Source organism: Enhydra lutris, unplaced genomic scaffold (genome assembly GCF_002288905.1).
Source record: "Enhydra lutris kenyoni isolate GAN:26980312 unplaced genomic scaffold, ASM228890v2 scaffoldscaffold68, whole genome shotgun sequence".
In the NCBI taxonomy this organism is placed as follows: Eukaryota; Metazoa; Chordata; class Mammalia; order Carnivora; family Mustelidae; genus Enhydra; species Enhydra lutris.
The window spans coordinates 2,981,269-3,005,439 of NW_019154152.1; the positions used below are offsets into that span (position 1 = coordinate 2,981,269).

Consider the following 24,171-nt stretch of genomic DNA (forward strand, 5'->3'; position numbering starts at 1 on the left):
GAATTAGACCCTTGCCATTAACTGTACTCAAGGCCAGTGCTTGTAAATTCATCCAGCCAGGAAAAAAAAAAAAAAAAATTCATCCAGCCAGGAGAAAGTCCAGACTCTTCATTTGGGAGCTGATTATACATCCAGAGGAGAAAGGGAGAGGCAGGTTTTATTCCTTCCTGGTTCTAGATTTCTTTACCTTTATTTTTCAGAAAAAGATGAGTGTGTGTGTGTCTTCCTCTGTCACACATATGGACACATACATACTATCCTCCTCTACTCTCTTCCAAACTCATTTTCAGCTATGGGTGAAGAGAAATCTTCCAGTTGGTGCCACAGCATATTTTGGGGGGTTTTGTAAGCAAAGCACTAGTCGATCAGCTCCTGGTTGATGGCCATAAAGTATCCCTTCTTTGGTTTTGTGCCCTCCCTCCTTTGTGGGGCCAGGTAGCAACCTGGCCCATTGGGGTGCTGGGGTACAAGGTGGCCATGCAGCGGGCTGCCTCCCTGACTCTTTAGACCAAGGAAATGTCCTCACGGATGGGGAAAATGATATGAATCTGTGTTTTAAAGAGTCTTTGTTTAGAAGATTTCTCTTCAGATGCTGAAAAGAAGTGACTTCAGTAGAAGGGGATAATATGAATAAGTATATTTACTCTTATAACAAATAAAATAGTGTCAGCCATTAGAGCCCAGCCATGTCCCTTTGCTGTCAGTCACAGTCCTGTACTAACACCAGTTACAAACAGCATGCATAGGGACTTTACAGTTCACAGCATAATTCCACCCCGTGCCTCTGTAGCCTCTGTAGCCTCTGTAGCCTCTGTGTCCCCTCCCCCCACCCCGGGGACATTGCTGTGCAGGATTTACCCCTATGCACTGACATGAGACTGGTCCCCATGGATGACAACTGGGTTACAGGGCACTGTTTTGTTCTGGGAGCTGTGCAGACTTAAAAAAAAAAAAAATCTAGATGGGGCAAAATTCTTCCAGGGGTTTGGTGTTGTTAGTGGTGGTCCAAAATCTGGGAGATTCCTGGGAGGGTTAGCTCCTTTGACAGTTGCCAAGTCTGGAGACATTCAGGGGTCCCACAGAGAGAGGGCTTGGGACAGGCAGAGGTCGAAGTGAGGCTAGGGAAGAAGTGGATGCCCACGGGGCCTGACCAAGGGCAAGACTAGTCAGACGATCCCGCCCAAGCTTCCCTGGCTTCTGTGCTTCCCCGCAACCAGAAAGGGGGACGAGGAGTTGGCCGGTGGGACCCGGGCGAGAAGAGCCCCGCTGAAGGGCGCTGAGCCGCGCGACCCCGCGAAGACCGGAGGTGCCGGCGCAAGAGCCAGAGCTGGGACTCCCTGGAGGCGGAATCTGCGGACCTCGGGGCTGAGCTTGGCGGCGCGCCCTACCCGGGAGTCTCGGGTCTGGGGTAGCCAGCGCGGGCGCGGATGGAGGCTCAGGCGCGTCCCTGGAGGGCGGGAGCCAGGGGCGGCCAGCAGGTGGGGCCCGGGGGCTGAACTCCGCCCCCCCCCACGCCCTCCTCGTTGGTCCGTGGCCGCCCAGCACCGGCCCCTCTCCCGAGCCGGAGCGCGATTGGTGGCGGCGCTTGTCGCTCGGAGGGGGCCGGGCCGCTCTGCTCCGCCGCTCTCCCCGTCGCCGCTGCTGCCGCCGCCGCCGCCGCAGCCGCCGCCGCCGTCCTTCCAGCAGCGCGGGCGGGTCGGACCGCCTAGGCAACCCGCGCCTGGCGATGGGAAACGGCGCGGCCGCGGACCCAGGCTGTGGCAAAGTTTCCCAGATGCTCGTATCCGGGCGTGCGGCTGCCGGCCACCCGTGACCGCTTCCAGAAGGGCTCGGAGATTTTTAATTTGGAAAAAAAATCCACCTCATTTCCTTTGTCAAGCTCTCTCTCCGGGTGGCCAGCGGCGGGAGCTCCAAACTTGGGCACGGCGGCTCCACGGCGAGCAGCCCGAGCTGCGGAGGACCTCGGGACTCAGGTGCTCGGGCGCCCAGCCTTCCGGGGCCGGCTGGGGGGTGTGCGCGCGGGGGAGTGCCGGCGCGCTGCTAGGAGGGTCCCCCGGGAGCTCTATATGGAGGAGGGAGCCCAGAATGGTGTGCACCAGGAAGACCAAAACTTTGGTGTCCACTTGCGTGATCCTGAGCGGCATGACCAACATCATATGTCTGCTCTACGTGGGCTGGGTCACCAACTACATCGCCAGCGTGTATGTGCGGGGGCAGGAGCCGGCGCCTGAGAAGAAGCTGGAGGAAGACAAAGGGGACACCCTGAAGATTATTGAACGGTTGGACCACCTGGAGAATGTCATCAAGCAGCATATCCAAGGTACCGGCGCCCCGGGAAACTTGGGCGGCTCACAAGGCCCGGGAGTGCCCAGCGCGGCCGGGGGGGCGGGGGTGCGCTGGGGCGGGTGAGCGTGGGGCCAGCGGCCGCGGGGTCCGAGGCCGAAGACGCTTCGGGGACTGCGGGTGCGTTATCTCCTGCGTGGGGGAGCCTCGCTGTCCGCGGCGGTGCGCGCTTCTCCGGGGCACACGTGTGTGTGCGGGGCTCCACGCGCGGGTGTGTGCAGCTCACTGGCGGTGTGGGGGCGCGTTGCGCACGTGTCCAAATGTGCCTGAGACTCCGGGCTGGTTGCTCGCCGGCTCTCGGCATCACACAGAGGTCTGGCTCAGAGTGTGTGTAGGTGAATGTTTGTGTGTGTGCAGGAGAGAGCAGGCGCGGACCGTGGAGATCATTTGGCCCCTGTAAGGGCCCAGGGCGAGATGGCTTGCGCGGCCCCAGTCTTTGGCATTTAGAACCCACAGGCTGCGGGACAAGACGGGGCTGGGAAGATTGCGTAGACCCAGACCCAGCCCTGCTGTGCGCCGTCCGGAGGCGGTTGGAAATGCAGGGGGAATCTCTGGCTGGGGGTGCGGTCCACCTATAGCGGTCCCCACCCCCACCACAGCCAACGGGTCCAAGACCCTCTCCAGGAGCAGGTGTCCACTCGGGGAAGGAGCCTGGAGCTCTGTCCAGATGTCTGGTGGCGCATCCGCCCGGGACCCAGAGAACCCATCCTGGCCTGTGCCTTTCCGGCGGGCCCGGTGAAGGCCGTTCCCTCCTGTAGCTCCACTCCCAGGCCCAGGGAGCTGTTGGGGCGGAGCAGACAGACTAGCTTGGCGTGGGTCTGGAGTCTAAGGTTGCGCGAGGTGGTTGTGCTCCACCCAGACCAGGGCTGGATCCAAGGGGAGGGTGAGGTACGGGAGCTCTCCCGAGGAGACCCCGTCTGATGTGCTGTCAGAGGCAGACGATGGAGAGATCCCCATACCGCGGGGCACTGGTGCTGGGTGTGCACTCACGCGCGCGCCTCACACGTTCACACTTCTCTTTTCTTCACCTCCCCGCTTCCCCTGCTCTCTCCCAGGCGTGTGAGCTACTTAAAGTCAGGGAGCCTTGTTCACCTGTAAACCTGGCAGGCCAGCCAGGCTCTGGGGCCACTACCCAGCAGACCTGGGCAAATATCTAGTTGAATGGAAACCTTTCTCCCCCAGGAGCACTCTTTCATTTACAGCGTAGGTGTCTGGATCTGCTTTTGCCCCTGCTGCCCCTGCCAAGGTAGGGATAGCTGCTGTGTTCACAGTTGGTATATTTTCCCACATGTCCCAGAGAAGGTTCCCGTGAGGGCCGGAGAGGTGCACTTAAGGCTTGTGCTTTCTAACTGATGACTTCAAACCAAGCCCAGGGCTTGGGGGCACTTTTTAGCAAAGGAGACCCCCGGGCAGCTTCTCCTTCATACCTGCCTCTGCCTCTCAAACTGGCACTGGACTTGGCAGACCAATTTATCTATCTGATGGCTCCTGTTGCTGCTCTTTCTTACTTTTTCTATCCCATGGGTCTGGACTGACAATTAATCAGCAATAGAAGTACAGTGTTTGCCCCAGGGTGATTCAGAATGTTCCCAGGGAGACACAGGCTGTACCTTACTTTGACGTTTCCAGTTTGCCCACAGATTTTGAGAGATTTTCATTCACAGATTCTCTCTCTCTCTCTGTATGTGTGTGTCTGTGTGTGTACATATACATATGTATATATATATATGTATTTGTGTGTGTGTGTGTGTGTGTGTATATATATATATATATATATATATATATATTCCTGGAAAAATGGTTCTCTTGTGCTTTCCAGTCTGCTCAGGGAGGAGGTGAGCCAAGTACTACTTTGGGAAGCAGTGAGGAGACATTGTTAACCCATGAGCTCATCACAGAGTAGCCCCTATCATGTTAAATGTGGACCATGTCACATGATTTATAAGGCTCTACATGAAAGTGAGTACGGTGTTGAAGCTGAAAGGAGCCTTTGTGATTTTGTTCCCAAGAAACCTTATAACTGTGCATTGTTCTGAACTTTAAAAGATACCTGAAAAAATTGGGAGAAATAAGAAGCAAAGACAGAACAGGGTTGGGAAGACATGGTTGGTCCAGTTCTCTTGTATATGTGCCCTGACTGTATTAGGACTCCTATGGATATTCAGAAATGCCCAGATTCTCAGGACAGAAAGGCAGAAGCCAAAACCGGTAGACCAGTGGGGAAAGGTCAGTGGCTTGGGGAAGACTAGACAGGAGGCAGGTAGAGGGCAGAGATTACTTGGTTGGTTGTGTTGCGATGGTGTAGTGATGACCGGTGACAGCTGTCCCAGTGGTGCTGGAGCCATCCAGAGCTAGGATGCAGGGAATTAAGTAAACTTAGGGATTTACTTGATTTAAGTAAGAGGTCTGCAAGTTTGGGACTGGCCAAGTGCAGCTCTCTGAAGGCAGAGGGTGGGAAAGGACAATCAGACCCTTGTAATTAGTGATGTGAACTGTTCGTGTGTATTCACTGTCATTTCCTCAGCCTTTTGAGCAACCCAGTTTAGTCTGCTGAGCTGGGGGAGTGGGGAAGGGATAATGATAACAACTGAAAATTGTATAGCACCCATTATGTGTCTGGTACCATTCTAAGTACTTTCTGTATATGGACTAATTTAATCATCACAACCCTATGAGATGGGTAATATTAACTCTATTTTACAGGTGGGGAGATTATGTGATTTATCTCGGGTCACATCACCGGTACATGGCAGTTTGGGCATTGAAACCCAGCTTATGTGGCTTCTTCGGAGTCTGTGTTCTTCACCACGTCCTATACTGTCTCCTTAGAGGGCCAGCAGAGCACAGGGGGAGCAGTGCTCCCCTGGAGTTACTTGATGATGGGAGTGGGTGTCAGAATGAGAGAGCTTGGAGGATGGCCAAGGAATGTTCAAGTCCTAGCCTTCCCACTTCGAGACTCTTCCATAGATAAACTCAGGAAGCTCTAGGTTTTGTTTTATCTCATGCTAAGAGGCAGAGGTTACATTCACTAAAGAAGTCCGTGGAGTACCCAGGACAGTTCCTGGCACATCCTACAGAGCAGGTGTTGGATGGATGAACGCTTGGGAGAGTAAGTACACAGTGTGGGTGCCCAGTGCACCAGCTAGTTGTTAATGAAAGCGTCTCCATTCTCGAAGGAATATGTTTTGCTTTGGAGCCTTGCTCAGGCTCCTCTTTGCTTTGGAAGGAAAGTTGTCCCGGAAACTGCAAATGTCACAAAATGTTCAGCAGAATGTTCCATAGGACTTGCAATTAGAAGAGGCTTTGGAGCATCACCCTAGAGGTCTGTTCTAGTCATGACTGAAAAGTTTATTTTCCTCTTGGGGGTTGCAGTGATATTTCATTTTAATTTGTTTTCTGATTGAATGATTTAATTAGATGGTGTTTGGGAATCTCTTGGGAATGTAAATTGCAGTTTTGAGAATTTTTTTTTTAAACCAAATCTACGGTAAACGAGAGGGTGTGTAGCTCCAGATTTCAAAAATAGCATCTTGTTGGATTAGAGACACGAAACCTGTGTTAGTACAGGTTTGCTCTTCAGAGGAGAAGGATGGATTGCTGGAGGTGGTTGAGGCAGAGGGTGTGCTGAAGGAGGACTATGTGTCGGCGAGACTGACGGGGGACAGCAGTGTTGGTGCGATTCTTATTTTGGAAGTTCAGTAGAACCTAAAACAGCTTTCTCCTTTTCTTGATTAGTACCTTTTTGAATCTGTAAAGAACGTGCCAATATTGAAGAAAATGCTTAATGATGTATAAAATTGCCTCTAATGCATTCTACTCTGACCCAACTGTGTTGCATTTTGGAACATTCCCTTTGAACTTTGCCCATTTGCCTCCATATTTAAAAACAAGGGTGGAGTCATGGTTTGCCTGTAATTTTATATTTTGCTTTTTTTCAGCTTGCTTCTTGTTACAAGCCTTTTGTTCCTCTTTGCTACATAGTTTATTGATTCAGTTTTTATTTATTGGAGACCTAATAAGTACCAGGTAGCACACCGGGGAGGTGATGTTGGATATAGGGGTGAATCAAGACACTCCTGGACCCTGTCATGTAGACTTGCTTTTAAAGGACAACAGAATGCCTCTTATTCAATACAATTGGGGTTTAAGTTAGTTAACGGAAAAACCCAGCAAAGAGGAGAATGAAACAAAATATTGCACACGTGTATTAAATATTTTATTTTCATATTGTTTTTGAATGTGTTGTACATTCACTTGCCAACCTTTTGATGTTAAGGCCAAGGCTTTGTCTTTGGGCTGGGCGGGCCAGCTGCCTTTCTGATCTTCATCTTCCTTGCATAAACCACGCCCACAACGTCCTGCTTACGGAGACTGATTCCTAGTTCTGTTTTCTTTAAAATTCACTAAGAGCTTAAAGATGCTTATGAAGCAATCTCCATGTTAGTAGCCTAAATCTTTATGACTTTTGTCTTTTCCTTTGCAGTGATTTTACTCATATGCAGTCGGACTGCTATGTAAGTGACTAGCTTTACAAAGTCTTTCCAAAGCAGCGAAATGAATTTTCTTCGAAACAACAACTCTCATTTTCTTAGCAGTCATATTCCATTGGTTTATAGAATATGCAATTAAATTATGCTGTTACAGTGACAAGTACCAAAAGTATAAACACATTTGGGAACAAATTCAGGGGACTGTTGGTATGCATACAACTCAATTGTTAGCTGGAGATGTGAGTTGGGGTGTGGTAGGAGAGAAAAGCTGCTGCAGAAGGACAAAGGCATCTCGGGCTTGTTTTCTAGAAGGGGGATTGAAAATGTGCTTCCTCTGGAGAGGTAACTAAGTGGATGGTTTTTAAAGAGAACTTGTACTATATTTTTAATGACTGCCTAATATTCCATCATCGATTATTGATTTAGCCACGTCCCCATTATTGAACATTGGCTTTTCTACTATAATTAACGCAGAAATAAACATCTTCACCTCGCTTTTCTTCTTTTGAACTATTTTTAAGTATCTGTTTCTAGAAGTGGGATTACTACTGACTCAAAGAGTATGGACATTTTGATGAAAGATTTTTTTCAAAATCTTTCCACGTGGCCACCAGCAAGGTATTACTGTACCAGTTTCACGGAGCCTGTCCCGCCTTGGGTGTTACCATTAAACTTATTCTGGGCAAATGTAATCACTGGCAAGTGTTCTTTTCATCGGTACTCCTTTGATTACTGTACAGTTAGTATCCTCCCCAACCTGTGTTGGTTTTTGCCATGTATTCATGTCTTCTGCCAGTTTTTCCCTTGAGATACCAGTGTTTGTGTATTTTATATATATGTTTTATTTATGTAAATCACTAAATATATATATATGTGCACATACAGATATATATATATATATAATATATACATGTATACTGCCTGTATTCTATATTATATACATAGTTTTTGCTTTACATGGATGACTTAGGGCAGTGTTTTTCACACTCTGGCCCCAGGAGCCCCAGGCTTCTAGAAGGTTGGATCTGGGACCTGAGAAATAAAAGGGTCAAGTGAAGTCTCCTGGACCCCTCCTGCACCCACCCTCTCCCCTCCTTGCAGCTAGTGTATCTCCTCCTTCATCTGTCTTATATTTGGTATTCTATAAAATATTTTTAAAAAGGCTCTGCTTCTTTTCTAAAAAAAGAAATTTTCTAAAAAAAAAATCACTGTTTTGGGAAAAAAAGAAAGATCAGACTGTTACATTTTTGTGAGGGATGATGGTAGCATAAAGAATTCAAGAGAGTAAACAAATCTAAAAGGAAATTGAATTCCTGGGTAGTGTTCTTATAATATCTATTTACCCTTCTGAATACCATGATTAATAATGTATTACATTATATGACTAATTTCCAAGTCCATTATCTTACTTCACTGAGTCAAGATCATCCCAACAATGGGAGAAATGGATTATTAACTGCTTTTCGTTTCCTAAAAGTTTGTTAGGCATATTATGTGCATATTAATGTGCATTAGGTCAGTAAAAACAGGTTGCTCACTGTGATTACAAAGCATACGTGGTCCCTAAAAGTCAGAAAATGTCCTAGATCTGGGTGTTGGGAGCTAATTTTTTTTGTCCCCTGTAGCTTTTGGATGTCACCGAGAATTGGGTGGTGTCCTTCTCATCTGATCCCTGGCTTGGCAGGATTGTAAAGAGGAGGATACGATGTTTGCTGAATGCTTGGAGTTTATTTGAGGAAAGGGTGTCATTTAAACAGTAAAGCTATTTGTACTTTGGAATGAACTGTGGCATGTGAAATTATATTAGTAACAGTGATTGATATTTTGAGAGAGTGCAAAAGCAGGATTTAGAAGTTGAGTTCAATTACCTTTATTAATAGCCCCAGACCACATCTTTGTGGAATAGGAAAACCTTGCCAAAGAATACAACTTTTTCCCATGGCCAAAGACTTTTCATTTTTATCCAAAAGTATGTAGGCTGTAAAGTAAATGCATTCCACATTTTTTCCCACTCACTTGACATAAATTGTTATTTGCCCTTGATAAGTAGGTTGATGTAGAATCTCAAGGAGAATTCGGAATGAAATGTTGTTGAGCCACAGTCTGGTTCTCTGGTTTGTGAAGGCCTTGTAGGTCAGCTTCGGTCACTTGGGTTAGGCGGGTCTGTGTTTTTCCAAAGGTATTCATGGGATTCAGAGCCATGTACAGGGTTGCTGGACCATCTTCATTACCATCCTGTAGAAGTTCACTTCACTTAATTTGGATAGCTGAATGGGCTATTGCCTGGATTGGGGGGCTGGAGGGTCTCTTTCAGATTGTTGTCCTTTTTCATTGCTTGGGTTCTATCCAAGAGTCTGGGACAGATGGCTGCCCCGTGGAGAAGCATATAGGAAGGCAGTCTAGCTGGAGGTGATGTCACACAGAAGGTTCTTTGGGAAGCACCAGGCTAAATGCATGATGAATGTAGCCAGAAGGGAGCAAGATGGGATTTTGGGAGAAAGAGGATTATGCGTGAAGACGGAGGGGCAGAAGTCCATAAATGTGACATGGGCAACTGCAGGAGAGAGCAAGAGATGGGGTGGGTTAGGTCTGCTCCTTATGATCCAGATGAAATGAATGCTGGCCTTGCATGTCTCTCTAGGGCTGAAGGTTCTTGAACTAGGTAGCGATTGGATTATTCCATGGGGCCTACGATCATCAACTTATCAAATCTCGCTCTGCCTTTGGGGTCAGAGTCAGCTCCACTCCACACTGCAGTGTGGGAGCACAGAAGTGCTTGCTGTTTTCCCTTTCCTCACATGCATGCCTCCACATGCAGGGCGCACGCCCCGGGGCGGGGCGAGGATGAAGCATGTCCCAACACGGGGCATTCGTTCTCACTCTGCCCCTTTCTCTCCCACTCCACAAAACATATTAGTATGCAAGACAATGTGATAACCTTGAAATCCTTTCAACGTATTAGTTAAACCTAATCAGTCATATGTTTTGGTACTTAAATTATTGTTAATAACAAATTACCGCACAACTGTTCTGATAGAAAATTTGTCGTGGTGGTGATTGGAAACGACTGCTCCTCTGGAATCTCGTGTGTGGGTCTGTGTACTTTTTATGGACCCAGCTGAGTGCAGCCAGCTTGAACTTGAAGCAAGACGATTCCTGATTATGTGCACAGTAATGCTTTGGCAGTTTTTTCTGGCTACACGATTAGGGATTCAACTGTATTTGCTAGGACGAATCATCCCAGTGGGTACGAGGTTCGAATGTAGCTCTTTCACTGTCCAACGTTCAGTGTCAGTTTTGTGAAGGTTTGCTTTTGGGAACTTTTTTGAAAGCCCTAAGTGTCCAGCCTCATGAGACCGTGACAGGTTTCCTGTATGAGGTCACTGCTGAAACGGCATTAGAACCAACAGACAATGGTCCTCTGGGCTACATTTTGTTACTACTTCCCTTCAAGAGTTCACAAAAGTACCATGTTTGGGAAGATCCGGAGAAGTGGCAGCGACACCCCGCTCCTTGGTATGGATGAGAGCAATCAAAAATGACGCCTGAAGAAGAGACCTAGAGCCAACCCTTTGGAATGAATGGCTGCACTCCACCATGGTCCAGAGTTTAAGACAGAGGTAGAGCCCCCTGTTTAAGATTGTTGGGTATTGCATTTCAAGCAGCAGTGGCAACTTGTTTGCCTTACCCGTCCATCTCCATCCCCTGGGAGAGGCCATTTAAAGGCCATTGAGATCCCAGAGGAATGGGTACATAATTCAGGGATCTGGATAAGAATGATCTGAAACCTGGGCTATTAAATGTCATGTTAATGGCATCTGGAACTCAGGAGGACAGTTCCAAAATTGCTTGAGCCAATGAATATAAGAGTAAGAAAGCTAAGAAAGGATTTGAAGCTCCAGAAGTGACAAATAAGAAACTTAGCCAAATCCTTGGTTTATTTTAAGAGCAACAAGCACACAAAGTATTGAAGATTGATTGTATCAGGAAGCACAGAGGAAGAGTTCTCCTGTGTGTCAGGCACTGGACTAGATGCTAGCCATAAATTTTTTTTTTTCTTTTACATGATTGCTTTTTATCTCCACAACATGGACAGAGAGTTTCAGAGGTGAGAACATTGATGCATGGAGACTCAAGACATAGAGTTTGCCCAAGGTCACACAGCTAATAGTGGTGGAGACAAGAAGGGAAACTGTGCCTAGTATATATATGCTCTACAGAAGAAAAGAAAAAGGTGAAAATTACACAGAGAGGACCAGGAGATCATTCTACTGAAAGCTGTGTTCAGGTGTAAGCTCAGAGGCCTCATCAGGTCAAGTGGAAAACTGGTGGGGGGTGGGAGCCAGGCAGGCAGGTGGCTTGGTTTGTTGTTATGTAGGTGAGTGCAGTCGGGCTCCAGAGGCCATGGAGGGCCCTTTCTCTTGGATCGTTGTGGATCTGCTAGGATTATCGTAAGGCCCCAGGAACCGTCCTGTGAGAGAAGCATAGCATGCTATTTGCAAGCTGGAGCTTGTTCCAGTTCTTCTTGGGACTCGGGAGCACTTACCGTGCGCTAGGTGCTGTGCTGGGTGCTTTCCCATTCACGGACATGGTCATGTGTCTTCTTATTCCATTTGCCCAGGATTTCCCATGTTTTAAAACTGTAATTCCTGGGTCCAGGCGCCTCCAGCCTGGGCAAACCCAGATGGTTGGTTATCTTTATCTTCTCACGCTGGTAAATTCTGTTCAATGGCAACTCTTTGCATCAAGTCAAAAACAGCCCTTCTGACTGCACTCTATCCGGGTCTTCTGCTTTCTACTCTTGAATGTTGACTTTGTCCAAGTGTTGTAAAGAGGACACTGAGGGTCCCAGCAGCCCCTGCCCCATTCTCTCTGCCCACACAGGCTGCTTTCTCTCTCCTTTATTATTCGTCCTGCCTTGGCACTCTGTTTTTTAGCTGTCTGAGCCTCTCAGGATAAGGAAAAAACAATTGCTGTAAAGGAAAGCTCTAATAAAGTGCTTTGGGCACAAAACATCAGCAGCTGTTTATTTGCCCAAAACAGTAGGAGTCTGTATTAATAACCTTGTGAGTTATATGCTGGGAAGTTAAAAGTAAGCAAAAATCTTACTTGAGACCCACAAATGTGACTTTATTCCTTTATTGAACTAATCTCTCTTCCTATTTATGCTGGTGACATTTTCTATTATCCATGTGGAAGATCCTTCTTGATATTCTGCTACAGATTTATTTAGCTCTGCCTTGGTTAGGGTCCCAGAGTAGAGGGGTTTTCTGGTTTCTTTTTATTGTAGTTATGATCCTTGGTGTTTATGTGGTTTCTGCCTCAAAGGATCTTGACAAACGGGGTAGGGTGTGTCTAACTAATCATCGTAATATTTCCCTGATGAGACAGAAGGGGCCACGGAGGAATGGGAGGGGTGTGGGAGAGCTTTACACCTGCCTCTCAGTTCAAGGGCTTGGAAAAGTGAGTCTTTTAACTTTTATGGTTTCTTTCACATCTAAATCTCAGCAAATCCTCTGATTTGTTTTATTTTCTAAAAGACCGTTTGGAGGAAAGTATAACATGTTGGGATTATGAGGTAGACCCTTCAAGTCTGTAATTGGGCCAGGCTTTAAAAAAATATTTTACTAGACTGTGGAGATTTATGTTAGCAGGGAAATCCAGTGGAAAGTAGATAAAAAGACTTTTATCAGTGATTGAAAAATTGGAAAAAGGAATCAGTGAGGAAGAAATAGGCCTGCACTTATCTGGAGAAGAGCTGGGAAGAGGAAGAGAATTAATGTTTGTTGAGCATCTATTAGGTGCTAAATTCATCACTCATGCTACCTCGTTTTAACCTTGTAAGCAACCTTGTGGGATATTGTTACCCCCCTGTTCTGAAGAGGAGGAAATTAAAGCTCAGCGACTATAGTTCTCTGTCCAAGATCATGCAGTTACTATGAGATAAAACCCTATTTTCTCTGTGAAGCCCCCTTCGTAAGGGGCCAGTGATCCTCTTGTTTTCCTGCTCCAGTGATCCTGATGGAGGGAAAACAGGCTTATCTCTTACTTTCAGCAGAAAGGTTGCAGATGAGATTGGAAGGATTCCTGAGAGAAGCAAGGCCATGAGATGGGTTACCAAGTGACTGTTTTGCTAGTATACTTCCCTGGAGACACAGAAGGATGCCTGTGTCAGGAGCTGTCTGGGATGGAGAGCTCAGGAAAGCTGAGAGACGCTCTGTGCATGGCTCCAGAAGCCATTGGTATAGCTTTCTTCAGGAGGGGACTTAGTGTGAATAAGACCAAGTCCTCCACTCACTCAGACCTAAGGGTTTTGAGGCTCCTCCAGGCTCAGGGCATGGAGTCAGGTTGGGGACCATGGAAGGGACTGGTGCATACAAAAGAAATAGCAGACATGTTCAGGTTTGCCAGAAACTTCCCATTTAATGGAAGACATGGGCTATTCAGGTAATGTATATGCAATGATGGGCCCCTAGCTCTGTGGGCAGATATAAGAGGTAGACACCACTGCTGGAATTATTTATTGGGCCCTGGTGGGGTGGTGGGGGTGGGCGTGAGATGGTTGGGAGAAACTGCAGACCTGTTTCCACGTTCCTGTTTTTCCCCAGTGTGGCTGGGAATTTGACAGGGACCTGGGATGTACTCCTGCTTTCTATTGGTCACATACTCAGAACCTTCTGTTCCTTCATCCAGCTAGCACTTATTGAGCACCTAATGAGGATATTTCAGTGGAACAAAGACAAAAATATGAAGAGTCCCAATTAAACAAGATGGTCTGGAGCTCTCCTATCAGGAAAGACTTGGAGAAAGTTAGGTGTGAACTCTGTCTGGGGGAGAGCTTTCTAGGTTGAGGGAATGGCCAGTGCAAAGGCCCTGGGGTAGCAGTGTGCTCAGTGTGTTAGAGGAACAGTAAGGTAGCTAGTGTGGCCAGAGCAGAGTGATTATGTGAGAAAGGGTGGGGGATGAGGCCAGAGAGGGGCTGGTTGAGGAGCAGGTTGTGTAGGCCTTGGAGGCCGCTGTGGGAGGAATGGGGAACCCTTGGCTGGGGTGAGCCAAGGAGCCCAGCTTTGAAAGGCATCAATCCAGACTGTTTTGTGTCTATTTCCTGAGCACGTCTCATGGGCTTGACTCTGTGCAGGCATGTCGGGAGACGACAAAATATACAGGTCATGGTTCTTTCCTTTAAGAAGTTCATAATCAAGCCAAGAAGACAATGCAAGAAGAAGGCATTGTCAGAATGGACTTCCTCAAGGAATTGGGACTTATGACACATCCTGGAAGAATGAGGAGGATTTAGAGGAGTGGAATAGGGAAGATTTGGAGAGAGTAAGCTCAGATATAAGTAAAACCAACAGTTACCTGAGCCTCTCATCTAGTGTGGGAAAAAGTGCAGGCAGTCAGTGGCTGGAATCAGCACTGCCCTGTATAGGTTGGGTGACCTTGGAAAAGGCTTTTCACTGTCCTGTGCCTCAATTTCCCCAGCTATAGAAAAGACAGCCGTTGCTCCTTTAACACTGTGGGATTGTTGTGGTGATGAAATGAGATGCCAGGCAGAAAAGTGCCCCCACCCTGCCTGTGTCTAGGGTAGGAATGGGGGGCAGGAAGCACATTTTTTCCTTTAGGCTCCCTCCCTTCCCTCTGTCCTTCATTTCCACTATCTTTCCTTCTTGGACTTCATATATATATATATATATATATATATATATATATATATATATTCTCTGTTCGAAATATATTCTCTGCTCGAAATGCCTAGAAGAGCAGATCTGAGGCCCGTTTCAGTGCCATTAGACATGATGTGCGTGCTAAGGCTTTCCCAGTTCTATCCAGCCCAAGAAGGTCAGAAGTGAGCTTAGAGGGGAGCCCAAACTAATGCTAATGCACAAGTGTCTCAGTCTGACTCGCCTCCTGCTCCGAAATTCTAAGCCTGCCAGCCTGGGGACCTGCCCCTGTTTGTAGAGAAAGATTTGCTTTGTAAAACCCACTCCACATGGCAGCGGGCAGCAGACCATATCAGGAATGTGCTGTGCTTATAGGAAGCTTGGCTGGTGGGAGAATGAAGCAAGGTGCCTGTTACCTGGCCAGAGTCTCATGTCCCCAGTGATGGATGGGTGGGGAAGGACTCTCCCCAGTGGCAGAAGGAGAGTCTCCTGGAGGAGAGACTTGGGTTGTCTTGTGTTTCTACCTCCTGACAGGATTTGGAGCCATAGCAGCCTATCTTCCTGCCAGGGTGAATTTGATTTAACTCAAAGAAACGTGACTTATAATTTCAATTGCAGGCAGGAAGGTGTGATTTAAGACAATTGTCATGAAGGCTCAATTTAATCTTTTCTTTCTTCCCCCTCTACAAAATGTGCATTTTGTGGGATGGTATAATTTTAATATACATTCTTTACAATGACATAGATGTAGTTTCACATTGGGAAGATACACTCTACATCTTTTTTTTTTCTTTTAGTACTTATCTATTTAAAGTTCTCGCAAAAAAGATTCCTTTGTAGTGACAGCAGAAAATGGAGAGATGGTTTTGCTTTCTTACTAGAGAGAATTGTGGAAAATCACTGTGAAACCTCCTGGGCAATTGCTGTTTCTTGATGAGCAGGGCTTATTTTGGTCACTTATAGACAGATAATTATGTTAACAAAACAAGGAAAATCATTATTTTATTTAACTAAAACTGTACAATGTTGAATTTTTAATGTTTTTCAACAACAGCCAATTTTTTTTTTAGGCAAAATAGGCATAGGTATTTTTGAGTTTGTAATTACTTTGGAAGTACAGAAAGTTGACTTGATTTTTGTAAATTGAAAATTGAATGTCTTATTTCACCCTGGTCCATATTAGTAATGTACAGTGTTGTTGTGCAACTCAATGCAGTCCTTCCCTCTTGGCTCATATATTAGCAAAGAAAGATGAGCTTTCTAAAGTATCTTAATTGTGAAAGCTCTAGTCTCGTAAAGATCTAGAAGGATCTTTACTTAGAATTGGAGCATGCTAGAGCCTGGGAGTAACATCAGTAACCACACCCTCAGACTGTTAGCTGAGGGATCCAAGGCCCGGTGCAACGTGGTGATGGCCCTCGCAGTTTTCCCCTGGGACCTGGAGACTTTGGGGTAGGGATCTAGAGGTCTGACTCAAGTCTAGAAAGCTTCCCTCTACTCCTCTTACTTCCTTCAACCTCAGAAGAAACTTCTGCAGTGGGGAAGTAAATCTTTGGTTATATATTCTCAGATGAAGCTGGATGCTTAAGGGACAAGGGGATGGGTAGATTTCCTTAGCTGGGGTCTGTGGGGAGCCCTTAGTTCTCTTTCTCTGGCCTGTCTGGGTCCCTGGGGCTTGCACTCAACTTCCTAGGATCATCTTCAGAATTGAGGACATAGCTGTTAGCAGGACCTGACTTCGGTTCCAAGCAGTGCGTGCCAGCTCCTGGAGATGCAGCCTCTATGTTGCGAGCAGGCTTCTTCCCAGCTTTGCAGATCCCAGCAGTGGTGTCCATGGAAGAGGGGCAGAGATTTTACACCGAGGAGAGGAAATGAGAGAAAATTGACATTTATTGGGCACTGAGTGGATGTTTGGCACAGTTTAGTTCACTTCATTTTATACAAGCCTGAAAATAGGCCCATGAGATCATTAGCCCCACTTTCTAGATGAAAAAGTTGTACTGTATTGTAACTATTAATCTGCTTTTCCCATTACACTGTGGGTTCCTTGAGGGTGGAGGCAGGGTCCTAATTTTTCCGTTCTCCTGTTTGATCCAGTGGCAGCCACGTAGTTGGGCCTAAGCAGGAATTTGTTGAGTGACTGAATGGATAAATAAACAAGCCTTCCTAAAACCACTTACTTAGTAAGAACGTTCATAACCAGGTGTCGGGCTTCAAAGCTGTCTGGAAGGGAGGCCAGGGGACTGAAGACCTGATTCTCATCCCTCCACGCTTGGGGGAGGCTCGCACGAGGTGGTCTCAGGCTGTGTCCTCCTTCTGGGTCAGGGACAGGAAAACACACACTTCTGGGGTCTCTTTCAAGGCACCTCATAGCACACACTGCTGTCGCAAGCTTTAATCAAAGGGAAGCAGCAGCTCAGTGGAGAAAGTGTGTGTGTGTGTGTGTGTGTGTGTGTGTGTGTGTGTGTGTGTGTGTGTAAGAATGTGCTTTCCTGCACTGAGATCCCCCAGGAATCAGCTGGTGAGAGGAGCTTGAAGCCTTCAGGGGACCCTCGATATCTTTATTTTAATAAAGCTGTCACTTGTGGTCACTTTCAAACGAAAGCAATCTTGTGGGTGTAGAAGGGGAAAAATAAACCTGCACCAAAAGCAGAGAATAATGCCAGAAAAGATGCAGCTGAACAGGGAGGCTCTGCTTCAAAAGGACGGACAGAGTCGAGGTCATTTAAATGGATACCCAGAGAGTCACCAGGAAGGAGAATGCATAGCTGAATTTCCAGAGAAGGATCGAGAGTTCCTCAGGGCCCCAGGAGCTAAAGGGAAGGGTGGTCTTTGGCTTCCCAGCCCATGTGGCAGTGGCTTGGCTTCCTGTCTGCATTGGGGCTTCTGAGAACCCCAGAATGGATCCCATCATCGTGAGGTGTCTTTAGGGTGGCAGTGGTAAATTGGGACCATCTCTTCCCTCACTCAGGAGGGAGGTGGCAAGAACTGTCTGCTGAGAGGAGGGAGGATTCTCAGGGCTGCTCTGAACTCAGAGGGTTTTTTTTTTCCCTTACCTGCTTTGTTGAAATTCCTTGGGCATCAAGGGCTGAAGATGGCACGGGAGTGGAGTGAGAAATTGGACAGGCTGAACCCCATTGGTCTCTGGTGGTCCTCTGGGGAATCACCCACTCAGGGGTGTTGGTTTGGGTTTGGATCTGTGCGCCCTTCACGGTGGCCCAGTATGGCTTCTCCCACCCGCTCCCGTCAGCAGGCCCAGGAAGTGGGCCCAGGAAGAAGGTTCTCCGACTTGGCCCAGTGGGACGGAGCAGCCCGTTAACAAGAGCCTCAGATTACTGTGATTTTTCTTTTCCTATTATTCCCTGATATTTTCAATTTGAAAAGAATCATTTAAACAGTAGGGGTAGAAGAGGGCATAGTAGACATAGGGGAAAAATTGAAAATGTCATTTAAAAATGACTATTTCATTCTTTTTCACCTCAGCAGACAGATGGCTGCCTCACCTTTTGCCCACGGCCAGGAGCAATAGCCTGACGGGTCAGCCGAGGAGAGCAGTGATTTTATTTTTCTTTTCATTTCAAACAGATTGTGTAGCCCTTGGGGTGTGGGGGACCAGTGGAATGAAACTCTGGGCTGGGAAACTAATTATGCCTCCCTGCATGGCTGAGCTAGTTAATACCAAACTGTCATTGAGGCTGATTCTTCCCTGGGGCAGAAAAGCTTCCCAAATTCCTTATCTCTTTCTCTTTGCCCTGGGAGTGGAGGCCTTTTGGTTTTTTGTCAGTTTGAGAGAACAGGAGCACAATTCTGAAAGCTTATGGAAGCTCTGAAACGGGGCTCTGGGTTCTGGTTCCAAACGTGCCTTTCTGCTACACAGCAGCCTCATCTCCGCCAGCTCCGATGAGGTTTTGAGTTTAGAGTCAGATAAATTGGGCTCCAATTCGGGTGCTGCCACTCCCTGGTGTGATGTTGCCTGAGGCTACCCAGAGTATCTGGGAATGTAAGCATATCGCTTGTCCTCCCTCCTCCTCTCCACTCCCCGGCCACGTGGGCTTAATGATGGCTCACAGGATCAGTATGCCTGCCTCCCTTTGCTTTGCTGATCCTGAAACTGAGAGCCAGCCAGGTGCATGGTATGGTCAGCATGGTGTCACCAGTGGAAACCACATGAGATGCAGAGAGGCAGAAATTCAGTAATGCCTTTAAATGGATTTTTAACTTATTAAACAAACCATTTGACAAATAGTCACACACATATAGGAGTAAGACATATTTATTCAATCTACAGATAATAAACACATTACGCTGAACTCTGATCCCAGTATGTTCTATCCCTTTCCCCGATTTGGAGACCTGGGGCTCGTCGTCTGTGCAATCTCCAGCCAGCCAGGTGTCTCAAATAGTGGCTCCAATAAACTCTAAGTCTTTTTAAGGACAGAAAAAGGATTTTAAATAGTGGGTAGTGGCATTTAAAAATATAGCCTTTGTGTCAACATGAAGATCATGAATATTCAGTTTGTACACAATCTTGAGCAATTAGACAGATGCATATTTCCAGGGAGGGTGTGTTATCCTGATGGCTGAGGGGATTGGGGCTGTCTATCATTTCAAAACCAGATTTCCTTGGTGACTTCCCAGTCTGGTTTTAAGAACATTTGGGAATGAAGTCTTAGAGACAGCCCTATCAATTCCCCCCAACTTTGCCAGGCTATGTTCCCCTTGCCTACATCCATAGACCTAGGCTTTACCTGAGAAATTCCCAAGTGGCACAGGAGTGTAAACCCCCTAGATTCTAAATGTGATGACTGATTTAGAGCTAAAACAAAGCAGCCCATTTCTAGCCTTGGAGGATGGGTTTGACGTGGCAACTCTCAGCCTTGGCTGCTGGTGTTTTTTTGTTTAGGGCCCTGTCTCCCCATGTTGAATTCCTATTAGAATTAATTGTCTCTGGAGAAGCACCAAACACAAGTCAAGCTGGTTGATGGGACGACACAGCTTAGAACTGTCGCCTTTAAAAGAAGACCTTGTATCAGCCAGGAATCCCTTATGACTTTTTAGGAGAACCAGAGTTTTAGCCGCTATACATTTCCAGGTTTTCTGGGGCAACCCGCTTTCAAATATTCTGATCTGTTGTCTCCAGAAACCATCTAAATGAATTGTAAATTCTAGTATTTCCAACACTTACTGCCCATATTGACTCTTGTACCTGGAAGCAGTACAAAGCCCTTGCCAGAGCACATGTCCCTTATTTTTAATTTAGAAAATATGGCTACAGTGAAGTAAACAGAGTACTGGTAAATGGAGCCAGCTGTTCCCTACATGATTCTTTTTTTCAATGCAAATCACATGGGGTTAGGGGACGCACCTCAGGGATGGCAGTATGAGGAGCTCTGTGGATCCTTTCCCCAGTGATACAAACATAACTGGTGAAAATTATTTTAAAAACCCCAACCGCTTAAAGTCTCTGGAAATTGTTCTGTATGCATACATGAAATGGAGAAAGAATTATTCAGGAAAATCTACCCAATCTCAGTAAGAACAGCAACATTGTGGCTTTCGAGACATGACCTGCTCCCTCTTTGAACCCCGGCTCAGAGACAGAGCTGTTTTCTGGACAGATGTGGACAAGAACATAGGGCTTTCTCTTCCTCCTAGCTCCTACTCTAGGGTATGGTTTGTCCTCAGGAAGGGCAGGCCACTGCATTTCTCATCTTTCCCAAATCTGAGTTGCAGAAGCTTTATTCCATGCAAGCATGGCTGGGAAGCCTGGGGCTGCTTTCTGCTACCCACGGCCCTCTTACAGGGTGGAAGCTCTAGCTGAGGCCAAGAATACCGGGTCCTAATCACCACCAGCCCAGCTCATACATCGGGTGAAATTGCCATGCCAGGAGAGGCTTTCCAAAACAGTGGCTACCATCCTCACCCAGCACCCCACCCATAGAGCAGGCCTGTCACTGAGAGAATTGGGCTGCTATTCCCTACCTCTTCCCCCACACCCCACCCAGCTCTAGAGTGGTGGTCCAGAGATTCTGCCTAGGTGGGGAGGCAGGCTGTAAGAACAGAGTTCTGTAGCTCTTCCTAAAGGAACTGACTTTATTTGGAACAGAGTGTGAGAAATTTAAAGCTTGAAAGCAATCAATGAACATTCAAGAGGAGGCTGGTAGCTACGTAATAGCAACAAGAGATACAGTGGGCCAGCTGGACCTGCTAGAAGTTTACAGGGAGAACCAGAGAAAGAGACAACCGAAAAGAACCCTCCTGGGATTCAAACAAGCCACAGAGATTGGCTTCCAAGGCAACCCCTACAAAGGAGCCTGAATTTGAGTGGATCAGACTGTGGAGCAATTTATACCCAAGGGCCCTGTTGGAAACAGTAGAGCAACCGGGTGGCAATTGGTGAAGGTTGACAGCTGGGTGTGATTCCAATAGGGCAGTCCAGCCAGAAGCTTAACAGGGAGATAAGTGAAAGAGACAGTAACAAAAACAAACAAACCAAAATGCCCTGCTACACTACTGTTATCCCAGGGGCCTGGATAGGTGGAGTCAGGAACATTATGCATGTGACCAGAGCTACACCCTCCAAGGGTTGACGTTAGAGGCTACGCACTTGGTGGGGTAAAGGATTTCACTGAACCAGTCCATCTAAGTCAAGAAACATAAGCAAATAACACCCACAAGTCCTGAGTGGAGGGTGGGAGTGGGGGAGTGATCATAACCAGAATGGCTAAAATAAATTATCTAAAATGTCTGGTTTCCACAAATACTTAAGAAACATCTAAAACAGAGGAATGTAAAGAGAAAAAGAGCAGATAACAGAAATTGTCTTTAAGGGGACCTGGATGTTGGGCTTACCAGACAGACTTCAAAAGTAGTTAATGTTCAAAGAACTAAAGCAAACTTTGATGAAAGAATAGAGGAAAGGATGATGACAATATCATATCAATAGGGAATATCAATAAAGGGATATAAACTAAAAAATGAATAAAGTTGAAATTCTGGACCTGAAAAGTAAAAAAAAAAAAAAAAAAGAAATGAAAAATTCACTAGGGACATTTAAAATTAGATTTCAGTTGACAGAAGAAAGTATCAGCAAATTTAAAGACAGATCAACAGAGATTATGAAATCTGAAGACAAGGGAGGAAAAATGAATGAAGAAAAATGAGCTGAGCCTTATAGAGAAATGTAGGACACCATGAAGTGTACCAATGGCATGTCTAATAAGAGACAAAGAGAAAACCTTGAACAGAACAGAACAAAACTAACTACAAAACTACCTACAAGAGAACTCCAGTAAGATTAACAGTTGATTTCTCCTCAGAAACAATGAAGGCTAAAGATACTATATAGAGCAAAAGTATCCTTCAAAAATGAAGGCAAAACAAAGACATTTCCTGATAAATAAGACTGAGAAAATTTGTTGCTATCAGGTCTACCTTATAAGAAAGGACATTCTTCAGGCTGAATGCGAGTGACATCAGACAGTATTCAAAGTTACACACAAAAAATAAAGAATACCAGTAAATATAATTTTATAAGCAATTTGAAAAGTATAATTCCATATTTCTCATTTCTTCTCTTAACAGATTTAAAAAGGAACTGTATAAAGCAATATATATTGTATAATTATACTGCTGGGCATATAACATATAGAAATGTAATATATTTGACAATAATAACACAAAAGCACAAAAATGAAGAGGAAGCACTAAAGCTATATAAAGAGTAAAAATTCTATATTTCACTAGAATTAACTTAATAGACTTGGATGGATTAAGATGTCTATTGTAAACTCTAGACCAGCCACTAAGAAAATAATCCAAGAAATGTAGTTAAAAATCATTAAAGAAGTTAAAATGTTGTATAAGAAAGTATTCACTTTATTCACGAGAAAGCAGTAAGGAGGAATAGAAGAAAAAAAAAAGATGACACAGAAAGACAGAAAGTTTGTTAGTGTTTCTTTAGGGTTGGGTGTGGGAGTGAGGATGGGAATGAAAAGTCATTGCTAATGGGTACGAGGCTTCCTTTAGGAGTGATGAAAATGTTCTAAGATTAGATTGTAGTGATGGATGCACAGAGCTCTGTGAATACACTAAAAACCATTGAATTATACCCTTTAAATAGGCCAGTGGAATGGTATGAGAATTATATATCAATAGAACGATTTAAAAATTCCATGGGGTTATTAATTTTAAGAACTGACTTAAGCTAGTGGTTTTCCAACTTTGGTGGATAGAAGAGAGCCTTTCTGCATTCAAGACATTTCTGGAATGAGGTCTATCTGGAAGGGAACTATAGATACCAATGTACTGTGGCCATCTGGACTTTATAGCACTGTGCTTTCTCCTCTCATTCCATATAGACACAGAGACTTGTGCAGAATAACATCTACTTTCAGTTCCAAAAAGGTATATTTACTATGTTTGTCTCCTAGCAAAACAGAGAGGAGCTGAGAAGCAATTAAAAAAAATCCTTCATTTAAAATTCTACCACTCCCCATAGTACAAACATGAGGACCAGATCTTTGAAAAGCCACAAGCACCACAGGGAAACAATGTTCCAATGATCGTATCCATAGAACCTGAGAGTGCAATTGGGTAAGCCTGGAAATTTTTAGATGGTAAAATCGCTTATAGTAGCCTCTGGAGATTGTAGGAAAAAATCAGGTATGGGTTTAGATACATAAATTTCCCAATGGTATTTTGAGATATGGTATGTAGAGAAAAGAAAACAAAATCTCTTGTATACCTTACAATTCTTTTGTTAGCATCTGTCTGTTTCCCAAGAGAGAGGGTCAAGCTTTATGGTGCCTTTCAGAAATTTGGAAAGCTGAGGAAGGGATTTGGGATGGACCTTTCATGTCATAGATATTTTAGACTCATGGACAGACAAAGCTGGAAGGATCCCTTGAGACCCTCTAGTCCAAGGAGTGCAGACTCAAATGCCAGGCTGGTAACTTAAATGGCTCATAAGGGCTTGTTATAATATAACATCGAACAGCTGGGACTACAGAAAAGAAACATTGTATGTCTTGCCTAGAGGGGGCTGCAGTGGATAGGTTGTAAAGAAAGGTTGGGTTATACCTGTTCTGATCTGACTCCTGACATTTTATTTACAACAAAGGTGCCCAGAAGCCTTGAGAAGGAAATGACTTGTTTAGTTCAGAGTACTGTGTCTTCTCTTTATACTTTAGAGCTATATTAAACTATTTCCAAGATGGGTCCCACACTCCCTTAGAAATCAGCTTCTGTCCTACCCTTGGCATTTCAGAATTGGGACTCCCATAAAACTGTGGGTTTATCTCTGGGCTCTCTATTCTGTTCCATTGATCTATGTGCCTGTTTTTTGTTTGTTTGTTTGTGTGTGTGTGCTGGTACCATACTGTTTTGATTACTATAGTTTTATAGTATATTCCTGAAATCTGGGATTGTGATGACTTTAGTTTTGTTCTTCTTTTTCAAGATTGCTTTTGCTACTTGGGGCCTTTTGTAGTTCCATACAAATTTTAGGATTATTTGTTCTAGTTCTGTGAAAAATGCTGATATTTTTATAAAGATTTTATAAAGATTGCTCTAAATCCGTAGATTGCTTTAAGTAATATAAACATAGTAATCTATAACAAAGGAGGCAAAAATACATAATGGGAAAAAGACAGTCTCTTCAACAAATGGTGTTTGGA

General features: G+C 45.4%; 1 protein-coding gene across 1 annotated transcript in view; it reads left to right on the forward strand.

Moving 5' to 3' along the window:
• Positions 1-1,912: 1,912 nt before the first annotated feature.
• LOC111159475 (polypeptide N-acetylgalactosaminyltransferase 18) overlaps positions 1,913-24,171 on the forward strand; it is a 342,809-nt gene continuing 320,550 nt past the window's right edge. The window contains exon 1 of the mRNA XM_022521983.1: positions 1,913-2,320. Coding sequence (XP_022377691.1) covers positions 2,086-2,320 — 235 coding nt within the window. The 5' untranslated portion in view covers positions 1,913-2,085. The remainder of the gene's footprint in view (positions 2,321-24,171) is intronic.